The 17,730-nt window shown below is 37.6% G+C and overlaps 1 protein-coding gene across 2 annotated transcripts in view; it reads left to right on the forward strand.

Annotated features, from left to right (window-relative positions):
* The window catches only part of XIRP2 (xin actin binding repeat containing 2), a 74,570-nt gene that overhangs the window by 29,705 nt on the left and 27,135 nt on the right, over positions 1-17,730 (forward strand). For both annotated transcript variants that reach the window (XM_045868687.3, XM_045868688.2), the window contains one exon: positions 533-670. In XM_045868687.3, coding sequence (XP_045724643.2) covers positions 533-670 — 138 coding nt within the window. The remainder of the gene's footprint in view (positions 1-532; positions 671-17,730) is intronic.

Consider the following 17,730-nt stretch of genomic DNA (forward strand, 5'->3'; position numbering starts at 1 on the left):
TTTAGCACGAGTATTAAGTAGTTGTTATTATTACTGATATTGACATTTTTGCTTAAGAGAGGCTTATTTTATTCATCTTTAGTGATTTAAATACATTTTGGAATGAGTCAAATGTTTTTAATATTCTTAATAATGTGTTGCTTATGTAGACATTTGGGATTTTAATGACAACCTTACTGTGAGTTAAAATTGAATCCGTTATTCTAATTTCTACTAGTCTGTGTATTATTAGAGAAATGCATCCTACAGGTCTAATCTCCAGATATCCAAATCTATCTGAGATAAGGAGAATTAACTCAATATTTTGAAGTTCCTTCTGACTTTATATCAAACACTGATAAATGAGAAAACAACATGGAGAGTTTTTTTTTTTTTTAAGGTTTTCTGTGAGGGCCTACTGAAATAATTGCTTATGTTCATTTTTTTTAATATACCATCCATCAATAATTGTCAACTATAAAAAATAATAGCTTGTAAATCCCACCTTGAACAGATATAAAGCTGAATTTTCCTTTTTCTTAAATTGTCTTAGATGATGGAGGAATCCAGAATGTGCACAGTGCCTGGTGGTTTGGCCAGAGTGAAGAAACAATTTGAGAAGGACAAATTTGCTTCTTCTTGTAATACCTTGTCTCAGTACCAATACCAGCACCACAACAGATCTGAGCAGGTAATGCAACTGCGGGTAATGGATAAATCACATATGGTCGAAGTGCTCTAATTTCAGTGCCAATGCAGAAAGCCCCCTGCTCAGTGGTACATTTATTTTCATTACTCATTAACAAATACTGTAATTTTAAGATGCTTTAGAAAATCATCTTTAAAGCATATCAATGTATTGATTTACTTACTTGGAGCATTTTGTCATGTTTCTAGGGAACCATGCTGGAATATTTTTCTTCTCAGCTTCTAATGTTTCAAACATAAATGAAAATTAAATAGCCTGGGTTAGTCAACAGGTAAATAGAAATGTTGAGAGCCACGTTTGTATTGAGCCTCTGCTTCTAGGTTGTAATTCATGATAAACTATCTGCTGGTTGTTTGCATAGATTCAATGTGAAGCATTATCTAGCTGATCATTGTGGTAAGTTTTCTGTTTTCTTTAAAATCATCAAAAATTGAGTAGTAGAACCTAGATGCTACATAAAACTGCATAATGCAACTTCTATGTTTTATCTTATATAAAAGATTTTTTCCCCCATTTCATTCCTCCATTATCATATATCACCAAATATTGTCATGGGTTACAATGATTTTTGAATGTGAGAATCTCAGTAATAACACCCATTAGACTGAGCTTGGCACTTTGAAAAATAGTAATTGCACTTGAACAGCTGTATTTAGGTCCATGTTTTCCATGAGGAAGAGAGTAACTGGGGTACTTCTAAAATTTTGTAGTGGAAAATAGAAGGTAGTTTTTTGTTTGGTTGGTTTTTGTTTTAAGAAAAATCCCTAGGATATTTGGAGTTACCTAAGTTTTAAAAATTAAGGCAATTATGTGGTATCGCATGGGTGGGGGGGAAGTATATCAGATAGATTAAAAATCTGATCTGTGAAATAGTATTTATTTTCTTTTCCTGGCTTTGTCTGAGAAGTAAAAATTGTACAATATAAATAGCTCAATGAATTAGTGGTAAGATTTATTTTAACTTTGCCTGAAGGAAACAAAATGTGAATAAGAAATTAAGACTGGATATACTCGTGGTCTAATATATAGCTGTTGCAACAACGTAGGAGTCTTTAGGTGAGTCAGTTGTGTGATTGCTTGGAAGTGGTCAACAATACAAAATGTTGTTAGGATCGTTGATAACTTAAGTAACGAGGCCCACATAGAGATCTATGTATGTACAGATCCTTTGTTTTGCGGGGAAACATTGTGATAGAGTGTAAGGGCTATGGGGCTTGTAGGTCTGAGTTCAGAGGCCGCCTCTGCCACCTACCAGCCAAGTGACACAGATGCAAGGCCACCTTCATGGCGCATGGCCCTGGGTGGTCACTCAGGGCCCCATTCTCAGAAGGGCCCCGCACTTAGCTTAATGCTTTGCTATCATCATCTTGAAATCCTTAATAATTTTGGAACAAGGGACCCGGGCCTGGCATTCTCATTTTGCACCAGGTCTGGAAAATTATGTAGTCAGTGCGACATAGACCGAATTCATCGACCCTCAACTCTCAGTTTCTGATTAAGATGGGGCAACTGACGAGGGATTTGCCCACCTCATGAGGTTACTGTGGAGGTCTAATATGACAAAGAGTGGTTTCCGTGAAAGTATTTCATTACCCAGGAAACTTGAGGTCAGTTAGGACTCCTTAATATTGCAAGAGACAGAAAGCCCAACCAAAAGTGGCTTAAGCCAAAAGGAACATCATAGATTCACAAACATGCAGTCTTGTGGAAGGGAGATCTGGTGTCAGCTCCAGTGGTTTCCTGAAGGAGCTGACTTGGGCCAACCAATGTTTAGGAATGTTGCAAACCAGGTAATGTCAAGTTAATAGCTTGAAATCCGCCACAGCGAGAATATTTGAAATAGAGAAATTGGCAAATACAACAAATCAGGGGTATTCTTTCTTTCTCTCTTTTTTCCTTCCTTTCCTTCTCTCTTTTCCCTTTTTTTTTCCTTGAGAACCCATTGTTAAATATGTATTTGCTTACCATTAATGTAAGGGCTCAACATATGTCCCTAGCATAGTAGCTAAGAGCAGAAAAATGAGCCAGATCACTTGCGTCCAAATCCCTACTCCTTAATCTATTAGTTGTGTGACATTAGGCAAGTTCCTTAGCTTATCTGCGCCTCAGTTTCCTCAATTATAAAGTTAAGATTATAATAGTACCTACCTCATAAGTTTGTTAAAAGGACTAAATGGATTATATTTGTAAAGTGCTTAAGACCATGCCTGGCCCATTTTAAACACTACACAGTGTGTATTTAAAAAAAAAACAAAAAAAACAATAATAAGTATCACCTTGAACATATTTTTTTTTTTTTAACCTCACTTCTTTTGGGCTGGTCCCATTCTCACCCAGGTTTCCCCCAGATAGTAGTAAAATAGATGCAGAGAAAAAGTAAGACCTTTTTCCCAGCAGTTTTGGGAACAAGCCTTACTGCATCTAATTGGCTCTAAATGGAACACTCATGTTCTTCCTAGAACTAATTGCTACAGCCAGGGGACATTGGTTGGCTGAAGCCTCTGTACCTGTTGGCCTAAGTGGAAGTTCTCAGCATTCAGTTATCAAGGGAGAATAAATGGATACTGGGTAAAAACAAAACCAACAGCAGCAACATACAAATGTTACACACACACCCACCCCCGCTATAAGCTCCTTGGAAATGTAATCTATTATTAAAATCTGTAGCCCCTACTCTGGAACATGAAATATTAATGCAATTGAGTGCAATAAATAAAACCATGCACTAGAAGTCTGAATATCTGCAGGACTCTGGGCCTGTAGTGACCTCTCTGAACTTCAGTTTCATTATCTACGTGTAGACATGTTAATAATACCCAATAATTCCATGAGGAATGACTAAGCCTAGGTCATAATGCCATCTAAGATAAATAATATAGAACGGAAACATGTTAGAATAAACTAGTAAATATCTTTTATTGAACTGTATACTGAAGTCTGTGAGAAATAGATAAAAGAAAAAAAGCCATCCACACTTTAGAAAATGAAATGACTAATTTATAATCTTTATTAGAAATTTGAGATTCATGTCAAATTTGGTCATAGAGGGGGAAAACATAGAAAAACCATGTCTTAGATATTCACTTAAGCTTTTAAAGCTATTAAATGCATTCTAAAATTTGCTTCTCTTATCAGTGGGGATTGAGGATGTTTACAGGTAGAGGTGGATACTTAATTCTGTTTTACCTAAGCTGGTGTCCACCCAGACGGTATTTTCAGTCTTTGCTTGTTGAAAGTACTTGAGATTTATCTCTCTGCTAAGTCTGCCCCTGGCCAAAAACATTTTTTTTGTTAATATATAAAAATTTATATTAATTTGAAAACCAAGTTTGATTAGAGTTAAAAGAAAGAACATTTGTTTTGAATTTCTGACAATATTTAATGTCACAATTAGTAATAATCTTATAAGGTGTGATAATTAAGGTTCAATCTGCCCCTCTCCTTTCTAATATACTGAAGTCAGAGGTTTCAGGGTAATTAGCTATTTGGTAGTCGTTTGGGAGATGAGCAACAGGGGTAGACAAGTTTTGGAAATTAAGCTATCTCTCAGGTTAAAGATCCCTTCTGTCTGCTGATTGATCAGACTATTTTATCAGACTACCTTTTATTCAAAAAGGGGTTCTGAAAAAGGAAAAAAAAGAGGTATAAAATATAGGAACTTTCGTTTATGCCAGACATTTAAAATCTGAGATAGTGTCCTATTTATATATTCTAGACTTGTCATGCTTCATGGTTCTGCCTGTTTAAGTTAGCAGCATCACTGCTAGCCTGTGGAGTATCCTTATGTAAAGTAGAAAAAGCAGCCACTCTGGACCATCAGAGCCACTGGGTGATGGAAGCATGGGGCGAGGGTTCAGCTTCTTAAAAGAATGTTTTGGGGAAATGTTATTTAACCTTTTCCTGACTCCTTAAAAGGGTGCCTTGAAATACGCTGCGGAAGGTATTAGAATACATGGTTATTGGGTGCCTGGGTGGCTCAGTCGGTTAAGTGACTGCCTTCGGCTCAGGTCATGATCCTGGAGTCCGGGGATCGAGTCACGCATTGGGCTCCCTGCTCTGCAGGGAGCCTGCTTCTCCCTCTGACCCTCCTCCCTCTCATGCTCTCTGTCTCTCATTCTCTCTGTCTCAAATAAATAAATAAAATCTTAAAAAAAAAAGAATACATGGTTATTGATGTGAAACTGCCATCATCTCTTTTCTGAGTTCATTTTCACTTGCCTATACTACAGTTTCTGTGTTTTCAAGACTTTCCTTTTCTCCCTTTTTCTTTTTTAACAGCTTTATTGAGATATAAGTTGCATACGGTAAAAGCCACCCATTTTAAGTGTACAACTCGGTGTCTGTGTAGTACATTCACAGAGCCGTGCAGTGTCACTGGCCATCTGATGTTCCCGGTCCCCTTCACCCCCGAGAGAAACCTTGGACCCATTAGCCGTCTAAGACATTCCTTTGTGTGCCATATTTCCACACTCAGCGTTTGACTTTCTTTTTTTTTTTAAGATTTTATTTATTTATTTGAGAGAGAGAGAATGAGAGAGAGCACATGAGAGGGGGGAGGGTCAGAGGGAGAAGCAGACTCCCTGCCGAGCAGAGAGCCCGATGCGGGACTCGATCCCGGGACTCCAGGATCATGACCTGAGCCGAAGGCAGTCGCCCAACCAACTGAGCCATCCAGGCGCCCAAAGATTTTTTTTTTTTTTTTTTTTTATTCATGAGAGACAGAGCGAGAGAGAAAGGCAGAGGGAGAAGCAGACTCCCAAGAAGCAGGGAGCCCGATGCGGGACTCGATCCCAGGACCCTGAGATCATGACCTGAGCCGAAGGCAGACGCTTAACCATCTGAGCCACCCAGGCGCCCGACAGAAAACATTTCTGACAGCTTGTGACAGATATAATCTGACGTCTGTGTGTTTTAGACTCTTTAAAGGTGACCCATAATTATTTTCTAGCAGACTAAACATATTTTTTGTCGGCGAAATGTCCACATTGCAAAGCATTTCTCCTGTGAGTGCTTTAAACCTACCTTTAGCTTTCTGCTGCGTACGTAATCCTTCAAGGTCATAGATTTCTATTAACAGCCCCAACCTAACCTGGATCTCTATCAACAGATAAGCTTGTGATCAAAAGCGTGCCTCGTATTGTATTTTAATTGCGTACACTATTTCTTAATGACTATTACAACTTAAAGTAACATCCTTCAAACAGGAAGCTTGAGGGATGGTTAGGCCTGCTGGTTCCAAAGCCAGACAGCCTGGATTAGAATCCTCTGAGTTAGCCACCTGATCTCTGAAAAATGAGGATGAAGTAACAGGTGTGTTTTAAGGATAAAATAAGATGGTCTGTGTAAAGTTATTACTAAAATGTCTGGCATATACGAACTGTTCAGTAAACACCAGCTATTTTCATCAGCAGTATTGTCACTAAAGCTAAGACAGCATAATCAAGTGGTAATTATTCTCAAAGGAGAATATGATTCATAAACATTCTATGTATATGTAAAAAGACAAAGAAGGATAACATTGCTCTATGCCTCACACCTCACACACCTCAATTTTTTTTTTTTTCCCAGTTCTTTGGCCTTTGGAGACAGAATAATTTCCTAGGAGCTCATTAAGTAATTAAAGATTAGTTTAAAATTAACATCCCTCCGAATGCTTTGGGTATCTGTTGTTCTGGAGTAGTCAGTAACTTTAGTGCATATTTTAAAAATTGTGAGAGCAGGTCTCCTTTTGAAGAAAAAGTGCTTCACCCCAACTCTAGGAAATGACAAGATGAGGGGGATCTCTGGGAAAGCTGAAGAGAGGAATGTGTGTGGGACATACTTTACACTTCGCACAGGTACACAGCAGCCTGGGATGCCATAATGAATAAAAGCATGTTTTTCAAGTGGGAGCAAGTGAATAACATAGCATTTGCTTTTGAAGACTGCTTTATTCACAGTGTTGTGACATGATCCACTGCGAGGAAAATATAATTAATATATGAATTGAATCAGGCAAGAGAGAAAAAAGCCTACCCTGCTCGAATAAATGAGGAAAAGAGAATGATTTGAGGCAGTGCTGATTTTTTCCATCTCTACGAGAGCTGTGGCTTCTCAGCTTGTTTTAGCTGATGTGTGGGAGAGAAAAACATTCGTAAGGGGTAGAACCCACCTTGTGACATTTTCTGGTTTGTGCCTCGAAACAATGAAGGTAAAATACATGCTCCAGTTGTCTGAATAAAATATAGTGGGTTTTTTTTCCCCCAACATACAATGCTAATATGTACAAATACTAAGAAATAAGGGCCCCTATTTGCCAAAGAACCATTTCTTTCCCTGACACCAGCCAGGGAATCATCCTGACCTTTCTCCAGATAGGCCAGCAAATACACATAAATTTCCCACCTTCCAAACCATTTAAACCATCTTCTACAACTCTTTCTCAGCGCCTATTGCGAGTGGGCTTTGGTACTGAAAAGAACACAGTAAGATTAATTTTTGAATGCTGACTCAGAATCAGAAGACCAAGAGTTTGCTAAATAAAACCAGCAATAAAACAAGGGCTTCAACCAACGGAGGTCTGTAACCCACTAAGAGCCAGACCTGCACAAGCTGGTTTATGCAGAATTTGGCTCACTGGAGTTATTTATTAACAAAAACATCCCAGTTCCTGATGCCATACAGCAAACCAGCTTTGCTCTACGCTAGTAACCAGTTTCCTTTTCAGTTCAGCAAGAGGTAGAAATGCAAACTTTGATCCAATTGTGGGTTTGGAGATGCACACTTGATAAACTGAATTTTTCACCTCTACTTTTACATTCAAAACTATCTCTGTTGTGTTCGTGATTGGGCCGTTTCATTACTGCTTTCCGTACCTGTGCCCTGGCCCCGGCTACCTTGCCACCTTGTCACGGGTGACCTTCCCATTAACTCAGTCTCCATCCGTGTCTCTTCTCTTCCTATCCATGTCTACCTTCCTAGAGCTCTGTAGGTCTTGGGGGAAGCCCCTACTTTTTTCTGGAGAAATCAAATCGAGAAGAATTATATTTTGTAAAAACAATTCCTTGCTCAAGTCGCAAGGTAAATTAACTGCAGTTACTACACTCGTACCAACTATAATAAAAACAAAAGCAGAAACACAAACTAAACTCCATAAGAAATTGCATTTCTCAGGAAGGAAGGAAGGAAGGAAGGAAGGAAGGAAGGAAGGAAGGAAGGAAGGAAGGAAGGAAGGAAAGGAAGGAAAGGAAGGAAAGGAAGGAAAGGAAGGAAGGAAGGAAGGTTTTTCCTACAGGTCCCAACAAACCAGCTTCCATCATAATGGAAGGATGCATGCCTGCATGAGCCTGGTTCGTCTAGAAGTGCGCCCCACACTCCCTATGAAGCCCCTACTCCATGCTTCTACCCGAGGTGTCCCTGTTTGGGGGTACAACAATGTAGTGGTGGGGGGGTCTTCAACAAGTCCTCTGTCCACCATCCAGTGGTTTCTACATCACCCGGAACCTGAAGCAGGACAGCTTTTCAGAGCCCTTGATTTGTCCCTTCCTACCTCTTCTCTGATGAGATAAGGATTTAGAATCAAACCATTCTCCCTGTGAGATTGAGACATGGAGTCTCTGAGGGAGCTCAGGTCCCCTGAGTCACCTAGGCCCTCAGTAAGGTTGGATCCTCAAGTGTAAGTTAATACACTGGAACTCTCCAGGCAGCCCAGGTCATTCGGACTAAATGGTTCTGGCCTGTGGTCAGGGATTCGAGAATAGTACAGCTCTTCGGGTGATTCTGATGTGCAGCAATGAACACAGCAGTGCAAACCTGAGCCAGGATTTGTAATCCCAGAGATGACCACTCCCCTCTTAGCTTCTCATCGAGGCTTCTCCTCTGCCTACCTCAGCCTTCTGCAGTCTGACAGCAGACTGTTTATATTGACATTGCTCTTGAGATGCCTACATTATTGGTCAAAGAATAGAACAGAGACTGTGGAGAACAGAGAAAGCAAGAGCTTAAGGAAATCATGGGGAATAAAATAAATGTCAGTCAGCCAAACAGCCAATTTACCGGTGCCCCCAAACCCTGTTAGCGCCTTTGTTAATTTCAGACACTATTGAAATACTGTTATTTGTATATATACACAGGTTATATTTAAATATTAAAAATAAGCTAAATAATTTAATGATATAAATGAAATAAGGAAAGATATATCAAAATTTTTAAGGTAAACCAATTAGAACAAAGATAAACTAAAAAATGAATGAATTTATTAGCTTAGGCCCTACTAATGTACCAATAATTAACTAAAACTGAGATTTAACTCCTTACTGTTGTCATCTTTCATCAAAAAAACTCTAATTTTATAGGATTATACAATCCGTACACCTAATGTCTCTTGAGTTTGTACCTTCGATATTTCTATACAAATACTATTTTCTGAAAGACACAGGATTTAATTGTAAAGTGATGGACTTTATTAAATAATGCACTAAGCCTGCTCATAGTCATTTGGCTCTTTACGTAACTAAACCAATGTGTCTGCTTTTCCGAAGCCATGAGGTGTGCCCGTAAAGTACGATTAAGAAGAACGTCTGTAACCCTCAAAGTCAGCTGTCCCCAAATGAAGCCGATGGTGATTACGAAATGTCTGCTGAGGTGTGACCACAAAGTCTTAGTCATGGTCCCTTTGCAACCTCCAATTTCAGCTTCTTTCTGCAGAATCTGTTGGCTTGTGAGGGAGTTCTCCTGCTAGTGCACGGAGGGATTCACTCCTCTCCCCGCTGGGGCAGCACTGTAGGGCACTGCAGGGCATCATTAAAAAGGGAAACTCATTCTAACCCCACGCTCTGAAGACACTGGCAAAACGTTTGCCCTGGTCCTTTGTGGAAACCCGGTCTTCTTGGTGAGATGGTGCAGTCTGTCCGGTGCATGCATTCAGCCTGGGCTCCTTTTTACTATGCCATTAATAACTAAATGAGCTAATCTGCCTGGTGACTTGGAGGGGTTGAGAAATATTAGCCTATGAAGGGGGCCCTGGCACTATTTCTCAGGCTGTCAGAGCCTCAGGGGTTAGTACAAAAACCTGTAAGTAAGACTGAGTTGCAGGCACAGAGGCAAGGGCTTTCAAAAAATCCCAAATTGGTCGCTGTTCTGTCTACGATTCATCCTACTCGTGCTCCAAAATAGAACTTGCAGGAGCAATGTTTACCCCAGTTATTGGAGTACCACTACCACAGCTTTTCTTCTAAATGGTATTATGGGTTTCTGTAAACCTATTTGTTCTTATAGAACCCATTTTCCATTTCATTTGCAGGAGACAAGTGCACTTACAGATACACCCTTCACTCCTTTCAAGTAAAATTAATTGGGATTGCTTTAGGGGAAAAGGAGTGGTATTGTTTGTTCTTATCTCAGGGCCCAGGGATGTTGGACTCTTTCCCACTAAACACAAAATCATGGCCCAGAGTTTCATGTTCCCAGTGATCCCCAAAAGTATCTGATGTTGATGAAGATGTAAAACACAGACATTGCGACATGATGGAATTTTATGTCATCTTGTCTGGGAGGTGGGAGCCACGGAGGGAAAGCTGGAGGAAGGAATGCATTGATATAGACCCTTTTTCAATTTGAAGTCTCATATTAGTTTAAAAATAGAACTGTGCTCTTTGTATAATTATACTTAATAGAATTCTCAAATAAAGAAACAATACATTATACCAACTAAAGTTGCTTTATGTTTGAATTGTTAGAATGGCAAGCTGTGGGATTTTAAATTCATAGACTTTGCTAGTTTTTGAGGAGCAAGGAAAATTATAACGAAAGAAACATTAACATTACAGAATCATTATGCTTGTAGAACTTAGTAGAAACTGCAAAATGTTTTTTCCACTGTTATTTTTATGAAAATAGGTGTTTTCTGTAAGCACTTGACATAAGATATTATTAGCTCTTTCTACTTCTTCTGTGTCTAGTATTTCTCAAAATAAGCCCATCCTCATGGGTCTTTGAAAATTATTAGATTGAGACACGTTTGTCTATTCTTTTGCATGTTCATTTATTAGTTTGCATAATTACAAATGATCACACTCCCACCCCCCCAAAAAAAACGTGAGAAAATACAAGCCTGAGAGAAGGAAGAGACATTAAAACATTCTATCCTCAGAACCATTCTATTGCAGAGATAACTGTCTGGAATATTGCTTGGGAAATTTATTTTTTTCCAGCTTCTATGCAGATCTCAAGATCACAGCACATGGAAAAAGATTACATCTTCTTCCAACAGCCTTATTCTTTATCCCTCTCTGTCCAGAGTCATCTACCATGGTAAGGAGCAAGTTATTATCTCTTTAGGAACCAGCTGAGGCTACTTCATTTCCTACCCCATCAGGACAGGGCACATTATAGACCAGTCACCAGACTGATACCAACAGGGGGAGCCAAGAGCTCAATCTATCTTCCTTACCCTGGGGGAAATACCAAGGATGCTGAAGACCTCATCCTGCTATGGCATTTGAAATTCATTCCTTGTCTTCAGAGAACAAATTACAAAACCTGAATACTAGAATTTATCATATCACACAGTGTTCAGATACATTTTGGGGAGATATGGATGGAACTTTGATGAAGTCAGCACTTCAGGCTGGGATTCAGTTTGTGAGCCTTTTATCATAAATATTTTGTGCCATAATTCAAAAATACCAACAGTTCCCCCCAAATTATTTGTCTTTTTTTGTTGTTTTGGAGGATTAAAAACGGAATTTTCCTTTTTTTCCCCCTCAATAACTTTTCCTTCATGCCCTTATTTTTCTAGGTCTTTTTCATTACTAAAGGAAATTATGATAATGACCGAGTACACCATCAAGTCTGGGTCCAGAAAATAGACAAAGAAAAGAAGCAATAATTTGCAGGGAGGAAGGAATGTGAAGAAACTATGCATGAGAGAATTATAGACACATACAGAACTACTTTTTCTATAGCAAACCAAATGCAAATATGTTGATTTGTTCCTATAAAATAGTGGTGAGACAGACAATATCTTTTCACACAAAATGCAGGTTAAATCATTTCATAATCATGGGCTCTGTGTTTGACACTTACTCTCAGTATAATCTCCCTTCTTATAATCTTGAGATATGTGATCAAATATTTATCTGAATATTTATCTGAATATTTGAGGTAAGTTTTAAAGACCTATCATTCCTTTTCATCAATGCCTGTTTGAATCTCATCTGCTCTGATCCATCCTTAAAGAACAAACTTGATCTTCAGTTATGAGCCTCCAGCAGGTGCATAGGTTTTCTGTCCTTTACAGTGCACCGCCATTGATAAGCTTAATTGGGAGGACATCCATTACAGATCAGAGTATGTCCTTAAATTTCATTTCATCTTATTTTTTCTATAAGTTTATAGGAGTTAAATGGCTCAAATTTTTACTAATTGTTGATATATTTTTTATGTAAAATGAAACTACGTAAGCATGTACTTAAAGCAATTAGTCCTTGGCCCTTTTTAGTAAGAACCCTTTTCAATTTTGAGACCTCTTAAACTTCTGGCATTTTTTGTATTTGTCAAACCTTTGCACTTGATGATCAATATTACATTGATAGAAAAGATGTTTCACTGAATCACCAGCCCTAAAAGAAAGGAAAAAATGTGTAGTTTACCTGCTATCGTAGTGAAAAGGATATTGTAGTGAAAGACCCAGTGATTTTTAAAGAGCTAATGCAATACAAATTACTACATGATTATTAATTTTTGGATTCTTTGAAGGCATCTCAGAATTGTGATGTTCTTCAGTATATTTAACTGGTTGAGGATAATGGATCTCCTTTTCTCTTTTCCCTTCCTTACACACACTCTAAGCACATAATAAGTGCACACTGAATACATCACTTACTGCTTTTAGGTGTTAAAAACATTGGTTCAAAATAGCTGGCTGATGGAATTCTTATGAAAACATTATATTCATGGTATATGTTTGGTGTTTTTAAAATCTTGCATATCATTCTTCCTTCTCTCTTTTATGTGTAATCAACATGTAGATTTTACGAACAGTAGAGTTTTAAAGAAATTAGACATTGTACAAGTGTGAAGAGCCTTGTACATTTCCTGACACATACAACACTCAATCCATGGTAACCCTTCATATCTATCTCCTTCAGTGCTTCCCCACTCTCTGTCCCAGAAGATTACAAATGAGGATTTTAAGTGAGACTGAAATTAGTTGTAACTTATTTACCTGATTTCTCTCTTGAATTGATGACAAACTCTAGCTATAATCTAATATTCCTGTCTGCCACTTCAATCTCTTTTCATTCCCCACGTTGCTAGTAGATACATTGACCAGTGAAATTGCAACTAGTTACCCTTTTATTTTTCCCCATTTTTCCTTATTTTGAAGAAAACCCAAGTGATCAGAATAATTTATTTGTAGCCATAACTGATAATTACACTGCCTTGTTTGCACAGATAATCTTGAAACGGTTTCATCAGAGCCAAATCTATTTTATTGTGTTTCTTCCTTCTGTTTGGATTTTATATAATGATTTAAAATGTCACTCCTCCCAGTGAACAAGACTGATGGCCATAGAGACTCAGAGGGACAGTAAAAGAAGGAGGAAGGTTTGTTTAACAGGAACTCTTTCCGACCTCTTAGCAGGCAAATGGTACTGTCTCAAAGTCTTCCTACATGCACTTGTAGCATCACATGGAATATATATTACCAAGAAATAGGCCCAAATCAATTCCATTATAAGACATGAATAGTGTTTTCTACTATGCTATCTGTTGTAAAAAATAAACACCTTTACTTATGTTTTTAGCTGGTTTCCATTTGATTCAGAAGACCTCAGCATTCATGAATAATACTCTTTTTAGCAGGGTTAATGGACACTTGTCATTCTTTTTGACACTTGAAACTTCTTCCATACTTGGGAACTCCTCTGCCCAATGAGCAGAAGCAGCCTCCACTAGGAGAAGTGGCAAATACCATATGCCTACTGTCCTAGACCTCCTGGTATCTAGGACCCAGACTTATGAACTAGATTGTAAAAATCAGACACCCCCAACTCAGACTTTGCATAAAGAAATGATGAAATGACATGAGAAGCAGGGACTATGTGGAATTAATCTTAATTATGGCTGGTGGCAAGAGATTAGCAACATCCAATTTCAAGAAATAACTATTCTAGAAGCAACATCCATTATATACTATTGATAGCTTTGGCAATGAATGTGTCTGTTATTCAGTGTCAGCAGCATGGGTGCATTCACCAGATGGTTCTGCAGCATTATTTAGCTCTGTTACCAGCTACAAAACCTCCAAGTCTTATTTTCTGGAATCCTGAAGATTCCATGAATTCCACTCCCCACCTCTGCCGTCCAATATCTCTTTAACAAATTACCTTTCCTGTTTAAATCACTCAGACTCTGATGCTTGAAACTGGGAGCTGTGACTGGATTAAAAAAATATATACATGTAATATACAAATCTTAACATTTTTAATTTATTGTCTAAATGATAGTCATACAACAGGACTTTTAGGGAGGAAGAAATGCATAATTGTAAATCACTATGAACTGTTCACTAGGTATTAGTTCATGAAAGATGAACCATAGAAAAACTAAATAGGGGGGCACCTGGGTGGCTCGGTTGGGCGACTGCCTTCGGCTCAGGTCATGATCCTGGAGTCCCTGGATCGAGTCCCGCATCGGGCTCCCTGCTCGGCAGGGAGTCTGCTTCGTCCTCTGACCCTGTCCCCTCTCATGTGTCCTCTCTCTCTCATTCTCTCTCTCAAATAAATAAATAAAATCTTAAAAAAAAAAAAAAAAGAAAAACTAAATAGGTGAATAGGTGATCACAAAGCCACTCTCTGGCCATGTCTCTGTAGAGTATTTCCACGTCCTAGCAGCCAGAATGATTTGGACGAGTCATAATATCACAGGCACTTTTTTCCTTTCTCTCTTTGAATAAACCCCTGAAATCCACTACTTCTCTGGTGGAAAAAAAATGTATATATTAGAACTTGTTTTTTCTTTAGTTTCTGGGCTTAGTTCTATAATGAAAAATTCATGGTAAATTTCAATGGTAAAATTCATAGACAGAGCCATAGACAATCTACTTTCATCCCACCTTTTTCTTTTTCTTTTTTTTTTTTTTTGCCTTGCTGACTGTGTAAATAGCTGACACAAAGTAAGTGTGCAATGAATATCTATTAAGTAAAGATAGCAAACACTAATATAGTACTTATGAGCCAAGTGTTCACTTATATTAACTCCTCATACTACCCTCTGACATAGGCACTGTTATTATTCCCTAATTAGTCCTTTTTATTTGGGGGGAAGGGTTGGGGAGAGGACAAGAAATGGACACATTGAGGGGTTAAGTAACCTGCCCAGAGAAAGTGAGCAGAAGTGATCCCAACTCAAGAAGGATGACTCTGGGGGCACCTGGGTGGCTCAGTTGGTTAAGCGACTGCCTTCGGCTCAGGTCATGATCCTGGAGTCCCGGGATCGAGTCCCGCATCGGGCTCCCTGCTCAGCAGGGAGTCTGCCTCTCCCTCTGACTCTCCCCCTCTCATGCTCTCTATCACTATCTCTCTCAATAAATAAATTAAAAAAAAAAAAAGAAGGATGACTCTGGAGTCTATGCCTTATATATATATTTTTTTATTCAGCTGATAGTCATTGAGCACCCACCATATGTCAGCCACAAAAATTCAATGATGAGTATAATATTTTGCCCTCAAGGAGCTCACTATATCAGAGAAATAGACATATAACAAATAACTCAAGTGCAATTATTCTATGATAGAAAATATAAAGAGGTTTGTTGGGACACAAGGAGGTGATAAACTTTACTCTGAATGAAAGATGATCAAGGAAGACATCTGAAAGCAGAGAATGCTCCAGCTGAGATTTGAAATAGTTTTTCATGAATATAGAATTTCATTCCAGGCAAAAGGAACACCTTATATAAAAGGTAAAATAGTATATTTGTGAATATAGTGAGGCAAAATTGAAACATGAAGCTGGAGATGTAAGCAAAGCCCAGATAATAAAGAAAATTCTATGTTATGTTAAAGAACTGTTACTTTATTCTAAGGCAATCAGGAGCCCTTGAAGAAACTTAAACGAGAGAGTAAGATGAATAGATCTGCACTTAAGAAAGATGTTTCTGGCTCTATAGTGTTGAAATAAAGGGGGTCAAGTTTAGATGGAAGAAGAAGAGTTAGGAGACTACTGAAATAGATTAAATATACAAGGACTTACATGGGTCAGAAGGTTAGGGTAAAGAGAGCATTGACTCGAGAGATAATTAAACATAGAATTGGCAGGGCTTACAGATCTATTGGATATTGGTAAGGGAGGGGTGGTAATGAAGAGGTAGAATTCTTCTGTTTCTCTATTTTGGTTTGCATTAATTAATATAAGATACATGTAACCTCTGGTTTTCTTTTTCTTTAAAATATTTTCATTATTCTTGCAAGCTTTTTATTTGTAATTTCAGTGTTCCTTGAGACTCAAAGTTTTAGCCTCTTTATTGTGCTTTTATGTTTATTTATATCCTCGTGCCACTTTGGTTTTAAGATGCTTTATGTCTATGTTGGATTGAAATACTGTATACGTATGTGTATCTTTAACACACATCTACATAAAACTTCTAGAGGGTATCCTTTACTACAAATTGAATGTTTTTATGTATCCTGCTTTTTTAGTTTGTCAAATAATATATTATTATTTACATAACTAATATGTTTGATGGCCCAGTTGAGAGTGCATCTTTTATATGTTCTTTTTATGAATCTTCAGCATTTTTGGACGCAGGGATATGGCTCTATAAATAATATTTTTTGGAAAGAAGAGGACAGTCAGAGTTCTAGCAGTTAAAGCTGACATTGCTAATGCAGAAACCTCTTTTTGAAGTCCAATATTTTGCCTTTTAAATCAAGTATTTTTTATTAGAAAAGATAAGTTTTGCTCTTAGTAGCTAAATATGACCAAAGCGTAATTATTTTCAGTGAAAAAAAGTTGAAATTAATTGAATAATACTTCTCCCAGAAATTTATGTAATAAAACTACATAATTCATGTACCTGTATTTATTATGAATCTTTCCTCCAGAGAATTTCAAGCTGAGCTTTTTTATTCCATTAAATATATATGTATATATTTTTATATATTGCATAGATACAGAGATAGATGGATAGATAGATGATTGATAGGCATTTAAATAGATTGAGGTATAATTGTAGAAACTCTTATTAAAACAATACTGAAAATGCCTAGCACAATGTGATGGAGATGGTTGTTTGGTACTTAAGAGCTGTTGGTTGAATAAATGCATACGTGAAGGTATATAAGATCACTTATGTTTAGGGATGCAGTGATTTCAAAGGAAAATGTCACCACCTTACTTTTTAAGTTTCTTTTAATGTTCTGCATCATCGATCTTTTGGATCTGACAATCCAACTAGTACATGCTCATAGCTTTACTATTGAGCCAAATAAAATTGGAGGCTTCACTTCTGAGTATATTGAGTTATACAAAGAATCAGGACTTGCAATCACCTTGATTCTTCTTTCCCCTTGATAACTTTCCCTATTTGTATAAATTAAAAATTAGGATAAAGTATTGTCTTTCATTGTCATCATAAATATCTCAACTTAATTTCTTCATGTCATAGTAATTCTGCTCAATGCATTCTGCTGTTTCTAGATGATGCTTGACTACACTTCAATTTCATCAACTCAATGAATACTAATTCACTAGAAAAAAAAAAACATGAGAGACTATGGACTCTGAGAAGCAAACTGAGGGTTCTAGAGGGAAGGGGTGTGGGGGGATAGGTTAGCCTGGTGATGGGTATTAAAGAGGGCACGTACTGCATGGAGCACTGGGTGTTATACGCAAACAATGAATCATGGAACACTACATCAAAAACTAATGAGGTAATGTATGGAGATTAACATAACCTAAAAAAAAAAAAAGCCTATATACAGATAAAAAAAAAAAAACTAGTCTGTTTAGCACCATGAAGATCTTTTTTTAAAAAAAGATTTTATTTACTTATTAGA

Source organism: Mirounga angustirostris, unplaced genomic scaffold (genome assembly GCF_029215605.1).
Source record: "Mirounga angustirostris isolate CCGP_5_RB_7025 unplaced genomic scaffold, mMirAng1.0.hap1 SCAF_3, whole genome shotgun sequence".
NCBI classification, from domain to species: domain Eukaryota; kingdom Metazoa; phylum Chordata; class Mammalia; order Carnivora; family Phocidae; genus Mirounga; species Mirounga angustirostris.